Source organism: Miscanthus floridulus, chromosome 19, assembly GCF_019320115.1.
Source record: "Miscanthus floridulus cultivar M001 chromosome 19, ASM1932011v1, whole genome shotgun sequence".
NCBI lineage: Eukaryota > Viridiplantae > Streptophyta > Magnoliopsida > Poales > Poaceae > Miscanthus > Miscanthus floridulus.
Genome location: NC_089598.1, coordinates 111,900,979 through 111,914,635, shown reverse-complemented (window position 1 = coordinate 111,914,635; position 13,657 = coordinate 111,900,979). Strand labels below are relative to the sequence as shown.

The 13,657-nt window shown below is 46.4% G+C and overlaps 1 protein-coding gene across 1 annotated transcript; it reads right to left on the bottom strand.

Annotated features, from left to right (window-relative positions):
- Window positions 1–26: 26 nt before the first annotated feature.
- LOC136526785 (uncharacterized) lies at window positions 27–825 on the bottom strand. Its single transcript, XM_066519375.1, has one exon. It carries the CDS (start codon window positions 613–615, stop codon window positions 346–348), a length of 270 nt encoding a protein of 89 aa, XP_066375472.1. The 5' UTR covers window positions 616–825; the 3' UTR covers window positions 27–345.
- Window positions 826–13,657: the final 12,832 nt, after the last annotated feature.

The window sequence follows — 13,657 nt, the reverse complement described above, 5'->3', positions numbered from 1 at the left end:
CAACCTTTTTTCTATTATAGCTCCAATATTATAGCTTGGTAATGATGAACATTTAATAATTTACAAGATGATGAACAACACCTGTAAATAATAGAACAGTTAACAAAGAGGCAAAAATGAAGCTCCGTCCTTCGCATCTACATCTACTAAAAGGAGCTCGCTCGCCGTCCTTGTCCTAAGCTACTACTAATCCATATCCATCCCGATCGACACATGTCATACGTGTACTGCAATTCTGGGCATCATGCTCAATTTTAGTACACTGCTTCGTCTTGAGGTTGAGGATCCCAAAAGAAAGGAAAGGTCTTGTCTCTCTTGACTCTTGAGAGGGTTCAGTTCAGATCCTCAGGGCCGCGCCGGCAGTGCGGAGGTGGTGGTCTGGCTCTGGCTCTGGCTCTGGCCGCCGAAAGAGGGGACGTCGGAAGGGGCAGAATCGACGCCGCCGTCTGTCTCCTCGGCGATGGGGTCGAGGCAGAGCGCGGCGGCGCGGCGCAGGAGCTGGCGCTGCCGGCGCACCACGTCCAGCGTCTCCGGCGGCGCGGGCTCGTCCGCCAAGGCGAACGCGAAGGCGGTGCGGGAGGAGGCGGTGCAGGCGGCGATCCTAGCGGCGGCCATGGCCCTTCCGAACCTCTGGAGGGATTGATTGGTGTTGGATCGAGTGGCACACACAGCCTGAGCCTGTGACGGCTTCGCAGTTCCAGCGGCCGGCTGCCCCTCTGGCTGAATTGCACACCACTCGATGATGTCTGCCTGCACTCTGCACCGAATCTAGCGGCCGGAGCCCTTTTATTTATAGAAGAGGAATAGAAGAAGACAGAGGAGAGGAGAGCAGCAACGAGGCAAGGGCAAGGAAAATGAGTTGGAGAAGCAAGGAAGGAGAAAGGAAACTTCTCAGGGATGTCGTGTCGCGCCATTTTGGGTTCACAACCCCCCCCCCCCCCCCCCCCCCCCCCCTGCTTTACTGCGTTTTCGTCAGCAGCTCAGCTCTCCCCTCTTCCAGAAAATCTTCTTCAGGTTTCCCTTTCCCTCGTATTGTTGCTTGGTGTCTGTCAACTGTCAGGTGCCATGTGTTGGCTTGCTGCTAAAGGCCAGTCATCCAGTGATAGATACATGTATAGGGCGCGTTTAGTTCCGAAAATTTTTGGCTTTTGTCTACTGTAGCATTTTCGTTTGTATTTGACAAAAATTATTCAATTATGGACTATTTAGGCTTAAAAGATTCGTCTCGCCAATTACAGGCAAACTGTGCAATTAGTTATTCTTTTTACCTATATTTAATGCTCCATGCATGTGCCGCAAGATTTGATGTGATGAAAAATCTTGAAATTTTTTTATTTTTGGGTAGGATAATATATATGGACAGCGGAGGCCGTTGAAGCTACTATCTAGCTACTTGTTGCGCATGTGTTGTCATTGCACACCACACGCTAGCTTGAACTTCAACATCACCACGAGTCTTTCGTGTGTGGTTAATATTAATCCCTTTTTTTTTGTCTTCTTCGGTTCATGTTATTACCATCTTATACATATCTCCACACCACATAACATATATATACGCACTCATCGGCAACATGTGATCGATGTGCTCAAGATAGCTGGCATACCTGATGACAAAACACAATGTGACAAAAAGTCTAGATACACGGCCTAATAATACGGACAACCAATCAAACTCTCAGTGGTTGTGAAGACTTAGGGCGTGCTCCGAAGATTTGCTTAGTCAGTGTCGGTGTTTCGAGTTACCACCGACGAGTAAATTTCTAGTATTACGCGTCTAGATCGGATGGTGTGCTTAGAAGACACGAGGTTTATACTGGTTCGGACAGAAAGTCCCTACGTCCAGTTCGTCGCTGCTGCTCGTGTTACTAGCACTGAAAGTTTGTGGTATGGGGTACAAATAGGCGAGAGAGGGAAATGACCCCAAGTCTCTGGTGGAATGAGTGAATGGGTGCTGAGAGCTTGATTGCTGCTCAGCCGTGTGTTCGTGTCGTGTTCTTGTGTGTTTATCTCGTGTTCTGATCTCGTGCGGATCTGGCTTGATCGGGTCCCCACTTTTCATGAGGTGTCCTGCTTTCCCTTTTATAGGCCAAGACAAAGCGCTGCTTACAAAGGAGGAAAAGGAGAAGAATGAGAGAGAGGAAGGCTTCCAGGACCGTCGACCCTGTAGATGTCAATAGGGGCGGCTCCACGTCGCGGCCCTGTCCGTCACTGGCGCCATGCACAGGCGTCATCTACCGGTCATGACGCTCCATTCCGTCCTGGCAGACGTTGTGGTGAACTGATGCGCCTGTCAGCATTCGTACGAGGGTTAGGTAGAACAACACCGGTACGCCCGACGCTTTTCTTGATGTGAATCCTCAGGTATGGCCCGTTATGGCCACGGGTTATATCGAGTCGTGCCAGTCTCGTCCCTGGTGTCAGGATTTTGACCCAGGCCCATACGCCTGGACCTGGAGTGGTTGGCGGCGGTATGGGACCCCGTCGGGCGAGACGGAGCCTGCGGCCTCGGGGTTGGGTGAGGCGGAGCCCGCGGCCTCAGGGTCGGGCGAGACGGAGCCCGCCCCCAGAAGTCGAGCGCGACAGAGCTGGTCGTGTTGGCGGTTATGTTCAGCGCGGTTGCCCCTAGCTCCGCCCTGGAGGGGTTGCCTGTCCTCGTGGTGCTGGTCGGTGAAGCGTCTTTGGCGGTGATCGGTTCGTGTGGCGACTGACCGGCAAATCAAAGTGGTGGAGTATGAAGGTCTCTGATCCTGACGAATCTCATTGACCTGGCAATGCGCCGCTTTAAGCATGGCAGCGACCTTGGCGAGCTTGGGTGTCTACAGGAGGCGAGCGAGCTCGTTGACGGCCACTGCCAGATTGGCGCTTGGAGTCTTGAAGACGTCGTGGCCGTCAACGCGGAGAAACTCTTCATCGAGGTTGCGCTGGAGTGGCCTTCCTTGCGAGTCAAGTTGTTGCTCGGCCATCGCAAGGGCATTCTCGTTTGCTCGGCGTTGTGCGCGGTTGACGTTCCGGTTCTCATGAGCGGCGCGTTCCTCCTCGGTTTCACCGTTTCGAGGGGGGCTATCGACGCTGACATTGAAGATTGCGCCGCCACAGAACGGAGGGAGAGGAAGTTGCTCGGTGAAGGTTTCGGCGAGGGTCTCCGTAGAGTATTAGCTACTCCTATGGTCTGTTGGTTTGTATTAGCTATCGTATGATATTACGTGAGTTTGGAAGAGGTCCCTGTCCGCCTTATATAGTCCGGGGAGCAGGGTTACAAGTCGGTTAGATCTGAGAGATAACCAGAAAGTAATAACTGATTACAGGAATCTTGAAATCATACATATCCTAACAGATCTCGTAGTATCTTTAGGATATCTTCCAGATGTCTTACGGGAGGCGCCGAGCAGAGTCGTGCCCCGCAAGGCTTCGTCTTGTGAGCTAGGCCACCCCTAAGGGCGCAGCCCATGTGGTCTGCCGTGGGTATCCGGGGTCATGCCCCCCACACCCATGAACTCATTACTCGTGGGGGATGGGATCATGCGCTATGCCACAAGGTGGCTAACGGTCGCCTCGGCGTTGTGGAGACCAAACAGAAGCACTATCGGGGTGCTCTGTGTGGGGTGTTCCAGAGAGAGGGTGAGGTGGCGCGGGTCCTCCCTAGACGGCTGGGGTCCAAGGGAGACGCCAAGCTGGCGCTGAAGCCTCCCGTAGTTGAGGTCGACGGAGGGGAGATGTTGGATGGCAACGTGAGCCAATGCCAACTCTCCTCCCACCGTGATGATGAAGTCTAGGTCCCCGAAGCACACGTGTGCGCCTGGGACCCAGTTGATACCATGGGTAACCATCCGTGGCCTGATGTTAACGTCAGAACGAGCAAAGGTCCCCTACCTAGCGCGCCAACTATCGGTGTTTCGAGTAAACACCAACTAGTAAATTTGTATTTGTTGCGCGTTGGGTCTGGATGGTGTGCTAAAAGACACATGGTTTATACTGATTCGGACAGAATATCCCTACGTCCAGTTTGCTGCTGTCGCAGAACCGACCAATTTATAAGAATACAAGTACAATGGCAATCCGCAAGCGGTCGCACTGTTATACTTGAACCCATATAAACTCGGTAGTCCGTCGAGTACCACGATGGGTCTCGATAAACGATTTACAACAACCAAGATCGTACAGGATTCAACATACATGCCACATATTACATAAAGTTCATAGATACTTTTCATCATCAGAGTACGAATAAAAGTTATTACAAACCGAGTTTGATAAATAAAGCGGAAGCAATAAGTTCGAAGATAAAGTTTCCAACATAGTTTGATACAGTGCCAAACCAGATCACGGTCCACAAAAGCAAGGATAGGAATTACTAAGGAAGCCTGCCCAAGGCTTACTCCTCATCCACAGCGGGATAGAAGCAACTCTTGCAATAACCATGATACACAGTGCCATCTGCAACAATGGGAAAATAAACCCTGAGTACGAGAAGGTACTCAGCTAGACTTACCCGTCATGAACCAGAAATAAAATGACTCCAAGGATTATGCAAGGCTGTATAAGTGGACGTAACTTGACAACATTTTGCGAAAAAGGCAACTTACCCGTTGAACAATTATAATTCCTTTATCAAGTTAATTATAACTATTCCCCTCTAGATTAGCAACTATCCTGTGCCAAACATGTGGTATATCATTTAGAAGCATACAATAGTAACCATAGCCGGTATTGAAATTCCACTTTTATCCGAACCATCATGTTTCATAACACAGTTACTACGATGTTGGAGCTAGCCAAGTTTCTCACTATCCGGGAGAGACGGCGATTCGAATCGATTTCAACCAGCTGGGAGTTTATTCCTAACACAAACCCAGGTCTACCAGCCACGATAGCCTTAGGTCACCTTTGATACAACTCAGGTACATATTTCGCGGGTCCGTACCGCGCCACACAATCTGGAACACTAGATGCCAGGATGCTCAGGCCAAGCCTGCCCTTGGGCTCAGTCTGATCGTTCCCCGGAAGGAGCGCACAATAGAACGGTTCCCGGCCTGAGTTGAATTACTCGGCTTCGCGGTCGGAACGAATTATCCGGCCAGCTAAGTGAGAGGCATGCGTTCAATCTTGTCAGAAGTTTCAACAATGGTACGGTCCTTGATCGACGCAGATGGGGATAGATCCACACCCAAGACCTCCATGTCTTGTTGCTTTTCTATCGACATCCCGCCCGGTCTCCATTTACATTAACCATGGTTCTTTTCCACGATAACAATTATAACCAACCGTGCTCCGGTATCCACCTATATCTCGCAGGTGACAGGAAATCACCCGACTTCTACCGGTCTAAGCATGGCTAAGCATATATTCGATCCTGGACCTATACCGGTTAAAGGTGTGATATCTGGACAAGGAATGTACATGCACCAAGTGGTTTCAATCAACTCTTATAACCTAATGCAACAATCATAAGTACGTAAGTAAACAGTTGTAAATTACTGGGAGACTTATAATGCTCCGGGGCTTGCCTCACAGAAAGGAAGTAGGGCGATGGATCAGGGCACTCCAGAAGCTCTTCAGGGTTCTGCTCCACGCCTTCGGGAGCTGCGGCTTGCGGATCCTCCTGCGGGTTCCCTTCCTCTGCTTCTTCGAATTCCAGCAACGTGATCTCTTCCTCCGATCCTAGATGCATGAGTATGGTATAAGTATTATGAAGTGCATATATGTTAACAAGTGCATTACGTTGTTTGAGTAGGTGCATATCTCTTCTCGATTATTACTTAACTACTTCTACAATGCATCGACTATGCCACAAACAGTAGCTACTTGTTTTACTCATAACTGGAGTTCTACAAATCCAAAAACAGTGATCCTAGGACTTTCTGGAAAGCTTATCAAATTCTCTACAACTTTGTTATTAACCATTTTTACAGTACACATCAGTTTCAACATGCAACTCATCACACTCTAGAATCAGTCCGGAAACTATTTAACATGCAATATAAAGTAATAATACTCCTACTTCATGTAATCATTCAAAATTTGACAACTTAGAACCTACCAACAGTTTAAGCATACCAAATACAGTTAAGATGATATAATGGTGAAGCCCAAACTATTTATTAAATTGCCTTTATTATTTTATTTAGATATCTAGGTTAAATAATAAATATATATCAGATGTGCTTAATAAATTCTCAAAAATTTACAGAGTCTTACTAATGCTATCAAAGGACTACTATAAAAATTTCATGTCATTTTACTAAGTAGAACATTCTATACAAAAATGATAAGGAAGCAAGGCTTGAAATAGCATAAATGGAAAATCCTATTGAAAAGTGTCAAGCAACAGATTTCTTATTTTTCTTAACATCTTTAGGGTACTAGTATACCCTCCAACAAATTTCATGAATTTTAGATCCATAATTAATTTATTAAAATTTATACAAGGATTCACTATTTATAAAATAAAAATCTATAACTATAGATATACACATGCACTGATCCTCAAATTTTTACTAGAGTTCATATATGACAAGAATAGCCTACCACAAAAATTTCATAATTTTTGGAGCACAGGAACTCTAGATATAAAATAAACAAATTTAAATGCATTCAAAAGCACATTTCAAATCCCTATTTAAATCTCCAGAAATTTCTACTGTTGAACCCAAGAACATATTTTTCTTAAATACTACACTTCCTAAGCAACACAATCATATTTATTTCAAAATTTTAGGAGCTACCAAACTGAAGATACAAAATTCACAAAACAAATCAAAAACTGGAATATTTGAACTAGCCTACAACACTGCTGTCGCTGACCGGTGGGACCCGCTGGTCAGGGGACCCCACGCGTCAGTGACACGAAACAGGGCAGCGGCGCTGCACATCGCTGGCGCGGCCAGAGCTCACCGACGGCGAACTCGCCGGCGGTGACATCATCACGGCATGACCTAGGTGACCTGGCGCATTGATTGAGCTACTTGGGTGGCCTTCTCGTCGGAGCTAGCGACTACGGCGGCTACAATGGCGGCACGGCGGGGCGGAACGACGGCGACACGTCGGAGGAGGCCACAGGTGAAGTAAGCTCAAGCTCGGACGAGCATATACTACCTAAGACGCACTCGACGCACTAGCTAACGCATGGAGAGGTGGACTGTGGCGCTCCGGCCACGGTGACGGTGCTCGCGGCGGAGCTCCGGTGAGGGCGTACGCGATGCGTGGCTTACCAATCATGGCCAGCGAGCACGGGAGGAAGCAGTGGATCCTGGGCACTAGTGGAGGCGTTGCAGGGGTGGAGAAGCAGCGAGGGCGAGCTGGCGTTGGCTACGGCGACGGCGGGGCTCCGAGAGCTCGGCGGCTGCTGCTGCGAGGAAGAAAGGCCAAGGCAACGCGAAAACGGGGGTACGGCTGAGTGCGCGGCGGGCGCTGGCATGATGAAGCGCGCTCGGGGTGGCTGGCCTGCGCGGACAGACCGGCGGCGACGCGCGGCCGTTTCCCGCGCCATGCGCGGTGGCAATGCTCTACGCCGGTCGGCCACTGCGCCGGTCGATTCAGTTAGTCAGAACGCGATGGCCGAGCCTGACGACGAGTTTTGACACTCCTTTAACCGCTAATCGTAGCTTCCCAGCGAAAACGATCTACATGGTTTTTGTAGCCCGAAGTACCAGCTACAACTTTGGTTCAAGTACCTCGTTCTAATTCGCAACAGAGACAGAGTAATATCATGCTCAACATCGGCTGTCAGTCGGTCAGTCGATCAACCACTTAGAAAAATTTCTTAAGTGTTGAATTCTTGATTTTTCTGATTTTTGTGGGACCTAATCAAGCATGTTAGAAGCTAAATCAGTCCATGACCCAAAAATAAAAGTTGTTCCTTATGTCAAACACTACAACTTTGCTTTAGTGAACTCCTCCATGCAAGGTCTCTAACACCTAGTTCAACTTTAGTCAAACATGTCACTTTGAAATCATGATACATATTCAAACCATGGCTAAATGACCAAACTAGCCCTAGCCTTAAATACCAAAGTTGTTCATGATGATACTCTAAGCATGTTTAAACAATTTGCAAGGTCATTTAAGCATTTCATGTAGTAGTCACTCATATAGCTATCCAGGTCAACACATGTAATATTACTTAAGTGCTTGATCATGAAAGGTGACCTTCATGAACAAGGTTCCTTTTGTTAACCTAAGTGTAGCTAAGGTGTTTTAGTGACCAACATTACCCACTTGCATTCATTTGCACATGATCATATGCATATGTTCCAAGAAACACGAGATAACAAGCAATGTTTCATATGTTTCGATCAAATGTTTCAATTGTAAATGATGATTTATGAATGCTTGATGCTCATGCTCATGTTATGCAAGTCAAGTTATGCAAGGCTAACACCCAAGGTGTTACAGCCCCTCCCCCTTATAAAAATCTCGTCCCGAGATTTGCAAGACCTACCATTCTTGGAAAAAGGCGGGATAAACTTCTTGCAGATAATCTTCTCTTTCCCATGTAGCATCTTGTTCACTATGATTGTTCCACACCACCTTATAGAACTTAATAATCTTACTCCTTGTTACTCTCTCCATCTCTTCTAATACTCGAATTGGCTTTTCTTCATAGGTCAAATCCGATTGAAGCTGCACGTTGGTGGGTGCAATAGCTTCTTCCGGTACTCGAAGACATTTCTTTAGCTGAGAAACATGGAACACATCAAAGATTGCACTCATCTCTGGTGGTAGTTGTAGCTTATACGCAACATTTCCTTTTCGTTCCAAAATTTTGTATGGCCCTACATATCTTGGTGAAAGCTTCTTTTTCATCCCAAATCTCTTCACACCTTTCATGGGTGATACTCTCAAGTACACATAGTCACCTACTTCAAAAGTTAGTGGTCTTCTTCTTCTATCGGCATAACTCTTCTGTCTTGATTGAGCTGCCTTCATGTGTTGTTGGATGATACGTACTTGTTCTTCGGCTTCATTGACAAAATCAATACCAAAATATCTCCTTTCACCGGGCTCAATCCAATTCAATGGAGTTCTGCACTTTCTGCCATACAAGGCTTCAAATGGAGCCATTTTGATACTCGCTTGATAACTGTTGTTATAGGAGAATTCAGCTAAAGGTAACCATTTCTCCCATGAACCTTTTGAAGATATAACACAAGCCCTAAGTAAATCTTCTAGGATTTGGTTCACTCGCTCTGTCTGTCCTGAAGTTTGCGGATGATAAGCTGAACTTCTGATTAGCTTGGTTCCCAAAGCTTGGTGTAAGTGCTCCCAGAAATGAGCTATGAACTGTGGTCCTCTATCTGAGATTATGGTCCTGGGTACTCCATGCAATTTCACGATCTGGGAAACATATAACTCAGAGTATTTCCCCGCGTGATATGTTGTGTGAACTGGTACAAAATGTGCTGACTTGGTGAGACGATCAACAATGACCCAGATTGAATCGTGACCTTGGAGCGTTGTTGGAAGGCCTGTGATAAAGTCCATACTGATCTCCTCCCATTTCCATCCTGGAATAGGCAGTGGCTGAAGTAATCCAGCGGTTTTCATATGGACGGCTTTCACTCTACTGCAGTTATCACACCTAGCAACATAGGCTGCGATCTCTTTCTTCATCTTAGTCCACCAAAAACGGGTTCTTAGATCTTGATACATTTTACTACTACCCGGATGGATAGACAATTTGGATGAGTGAGCTTCATCTAAGATTTGATTCTTAGCTCACGGTCTTTCGGCACCACTAGTCGGTCCTCAAACCATAATACACCTCTTTCGTCCAATCTAAAATGTTTTGTTTCTTGCTCTTGCATTTTTCTCTTGATGTGACTTATTCCTACATCAGTCTGCTGTAGCTCTATGATTTTGCCTTCAAGCGAACAACTGATTGTGATATTGTGTAGTACAGCAGGATGTAGCAAGTTGAATCCATCTTCCAATAGTGCTTCCACAGTGTTGCAATGGGACTTTCGACTAAGTGCATCGGCTACTACATTAGCTTTACCCGGATGGTAATGCACTTCCAAATTATAGTCCTTAATCAATTCCAACCATCTACGTTGTCTCATGTTCAGTTCTGGCTGGGTAAAGATATACTTGAGGCTTTTGTGGTCAGTATAGATATGACATACATTGCCCAACAAGTAATGTCTCCATATCTTTAATGCATGGACAACGGCTGCAAGTTCCAAATCATGTGTAGGGTAGTTGACTTCATGTTTTCTCAATTGCCGAGAGGCATATGCAATTACTCTCCCTTCTTGCATAAGTACACATCCCAAACCTATTCCTGATGCATCACAAAATACATCAAAAGGCTTTTCAATGTCTGGTTGTGCTAGCACTGGTGCTGTAGTCAACAAAGTTCTGAGGGTGTGAAAAGCTGTTTCACATTCTGGTGTCCACTTGTATTTCTCATCTTTCTGAAGTAGTCTGGTCATAGGCTTAGCTATCTTTGAGAAAGTCTGGAATAAACCGGCGATAGTATCCTGCTAACCCTAGAAAACTCCGAACTTCATGCACCGAAGTTGGGGCTTTCCAATCCATGACCTCTTGTACTTTTGATGGGTCTACTGAGATTCCATCTCTTGATAAAATGTGACCTAAGAAAGGTACTTTGCTCATCCAAAATTCACATTTGCTAAACTTGGCATATAGCTTATGCTCCCTCAGTCTGGATAGGACAATCCTCAGATGCTCTTCATGATCTGACTCATTTTCTGAATAAATCAATATGTCATCGATAAACACAACCACGAACTTATCAAGTTCGGGCATGAATACCGAGTTCATTAGGTACATAAAGTAGGCTGGAGCATTTGTTAGTCCGAAAGACATAACCAAATACTCGTATAAGCCGTACCTAGTAGAGAAAGCAGTTTTAGGTATATCCTCCGGTCTGATCTTTATCTGATGGTAACCTGACCTCAAGTCAATTTTGGAGAATACCTTTGCCTTCGCTAGCTGATCGAACAAGATGTCGATGCGGGGTAACGGATATTTGTTCTTGATGGTCACAGCATTGAGTGGTCTAGTAATCTACACACATTCTCAGTGACTTATCCTTCTTTTTCACAAACAGTGCTGGACATCCCCACGGAGATGAGCTAGGTTGGATAAGACCTTTGTCCAATAGATCTTGCAATTGAACCTTGAGTTCTGCTAACTCATTGGGTGGCATTCTATAGGGCCTTCTGGATATGGGTGCGGTACCTGGCACTAATTCAATTTTAAATTCCACGTCCCTATCCGGTGGTAGACCTGGTAATTCCTTCTGGAAATACATCCGGAAACTCACAAACCACGGGGATATCACATATTGTGGTGGTTTGGATAGCACAGGCTAAATGTTGGGGTTCGAAATCGCGGGAGAGTGGAACTAGAAAAGCATTCCCTCCCGTGGGTTCTCTCAACATGATAGTACGGGTGCTAGTGTCGATAAGAACACCATGATCCTTCATCCAATTCATGCCTAAGATTACACTTATCGACAATCCCGGCAATATTATCAAATCTGTTGTGTACTCCCTCCCTTGTATCAAGATGAGTACATTTTTGACTATCTTTTTGGTAGTAACAGTTCCCCCTGCTGAACTTATGTTAAAACCCCCTTTACTTACTTCTATTATTTCTTGATCATGTCTAGATGCAAATGCTTGACTCATAAATGAATGAGAAGCTCCAGAAGTCAAATAAAACAACAGCGGGATGCTTGTTGACAAGAAACATACCAGCCGTGACAACTTCTCCGGCGGGCACTTCCTCCACAGCGGTATAGTGCACTTGTCCCTGACGTGCCCTGGCATTCACCTGCCTCTGATTGTTCTGAGTTGGGTTGCCATTCCTCTTGGGGTGGGGGCACTCCTTGGACCAATGACCCAGTTGGTTGCAGTTGAAACAATGGTTGATTACTTCTGAATCCTGTGGAGCTGTCCTGATTACCATTTCCTTTTGGTAAGGCAATAGTGAACGCCTTACGAAATGGTTTCTGTGGCCTATTATTCTGAGCTTTCGGTGGTGGAGGCCTAAACTTGGGTGCAGGTGGACGGAATTGTGGCCTAGCTGTGATAGGCGCTTTTGACTGGAAAGATCCGGATGCACCGGCCTCATATGCCCTCTTGCGACCTTTAGCAACTGCATGCATGTTGTTGTGGTTTTCTTGGGTCAAGGCATCACTAATAAACTCATTGTACGTGGCACATCGAGAATTTGCCATAGTCTTCATTAACTTGGTACCCAACCCTCGCTTGAAACTCTCAATCTTTTTCTCTTCAGTATCCACGAAACTTGGAGCATATCTTGACAAGTTGTTGAATGCGTGCATATATTCTGTGAGTGACTTTGTTCCCTGAGTGAGCCTCATAAATTCTGCTGCTTTCATGCGCATCAGGCCCGGGGGAATATGGTGTCCCCTAAAAGCCAGCTTGAATTGATCCCAGGTCACTCTCGCATTAGCAGGCAGAGACGACAGGAAGTGCGTCCACCAGATTCCTGCTGGTCCTTGCAATTGATGAGAAGCATATTCTGCTTTCAGGTGCTCTGTGACCCTTAGCAGACGAAATTTCTGCTCGATGGTATTCAGCCACTCATCGGCCTGCAGTGGTTCCTCAGCCACCTTGAAGATCGGAGGCTTCGTGTCCAGAAACTCCTTGAATGAACTGTGCTGATTTGGCTCGGCCCCTGGTTGCTGTGGGTGGCCACGAGCAGTGTTTTGCGCGATAAGGCGCAAGGCTTCTTCCATTGTCCTCTGGCTACCCAGGAACTGGGCAAAGAACTCCTGAGCAGACGGCAGCGGCGGTGGGGGGTAAGTCATCACCATTGCCATCCTGGCTGCTACTAGCTCCTGCACGGGTGCGCGTCATCTGCGAAGTTTACAACAATAAGCGATTATTGGTTGAGGTCAAGAGATTGCAGAGGAATTTTGTACTCATGCCAAACTGAAATTACTGGAGAAAATTCTCAAAATCACAATAAAAACAGAGGCATAATAATTCATTCTCGCAACATGACATCACCAATTTGACCACTTATCGTGCTCATAACGCATGCAAATTTAAAGCGTGATTACCGACAAAGAACTGGAATTGCATTGACGTTCATCCAAACATGCGATTAACATTACATGATAGTCTGGTTACTAATGCCAAATTCAAACTACAGGTCCATTACATAAATAAAGGTGATACATTAGTCCTTCCACTAAGTGCTAAGCGATCTAATCCTCATCATGATCACTATCGAGGTCAGACGCAGAATCATCTCCGTCCTCAGGTTCTACTTCTTCTTCAGGTGCCACTTCTTCTTCTTCCTCATACCCTTCTAGATCCATTTCTGCGGCTCTAGGTGGGACATAAGGGTGGAGCTAATTGTGCAGTAGATGAACCTCTTCATGCAGATTATCGTTGTATTCTTCCGCATTGGCCAGCTGCTGTCCTAGCTCAAACTGTCGAGCCCTCAGGACATCTTCCCTGGACCAAGCTGCATTTCGCTGGTGAGTTAACCGAGTCATCTCTTCAGTGAGCCTCTCAATCTCGGCGTCGTGCTCCCTCTGAAGCTGACGTCGATCCTCGTGGGCATGACCAAGTGCACCAGACACACGTCTGAGGCTACCCTCAACTCCATCTAACACTCTCATCATTGCGAACATGGCGCTCATGGCAGGGTTATC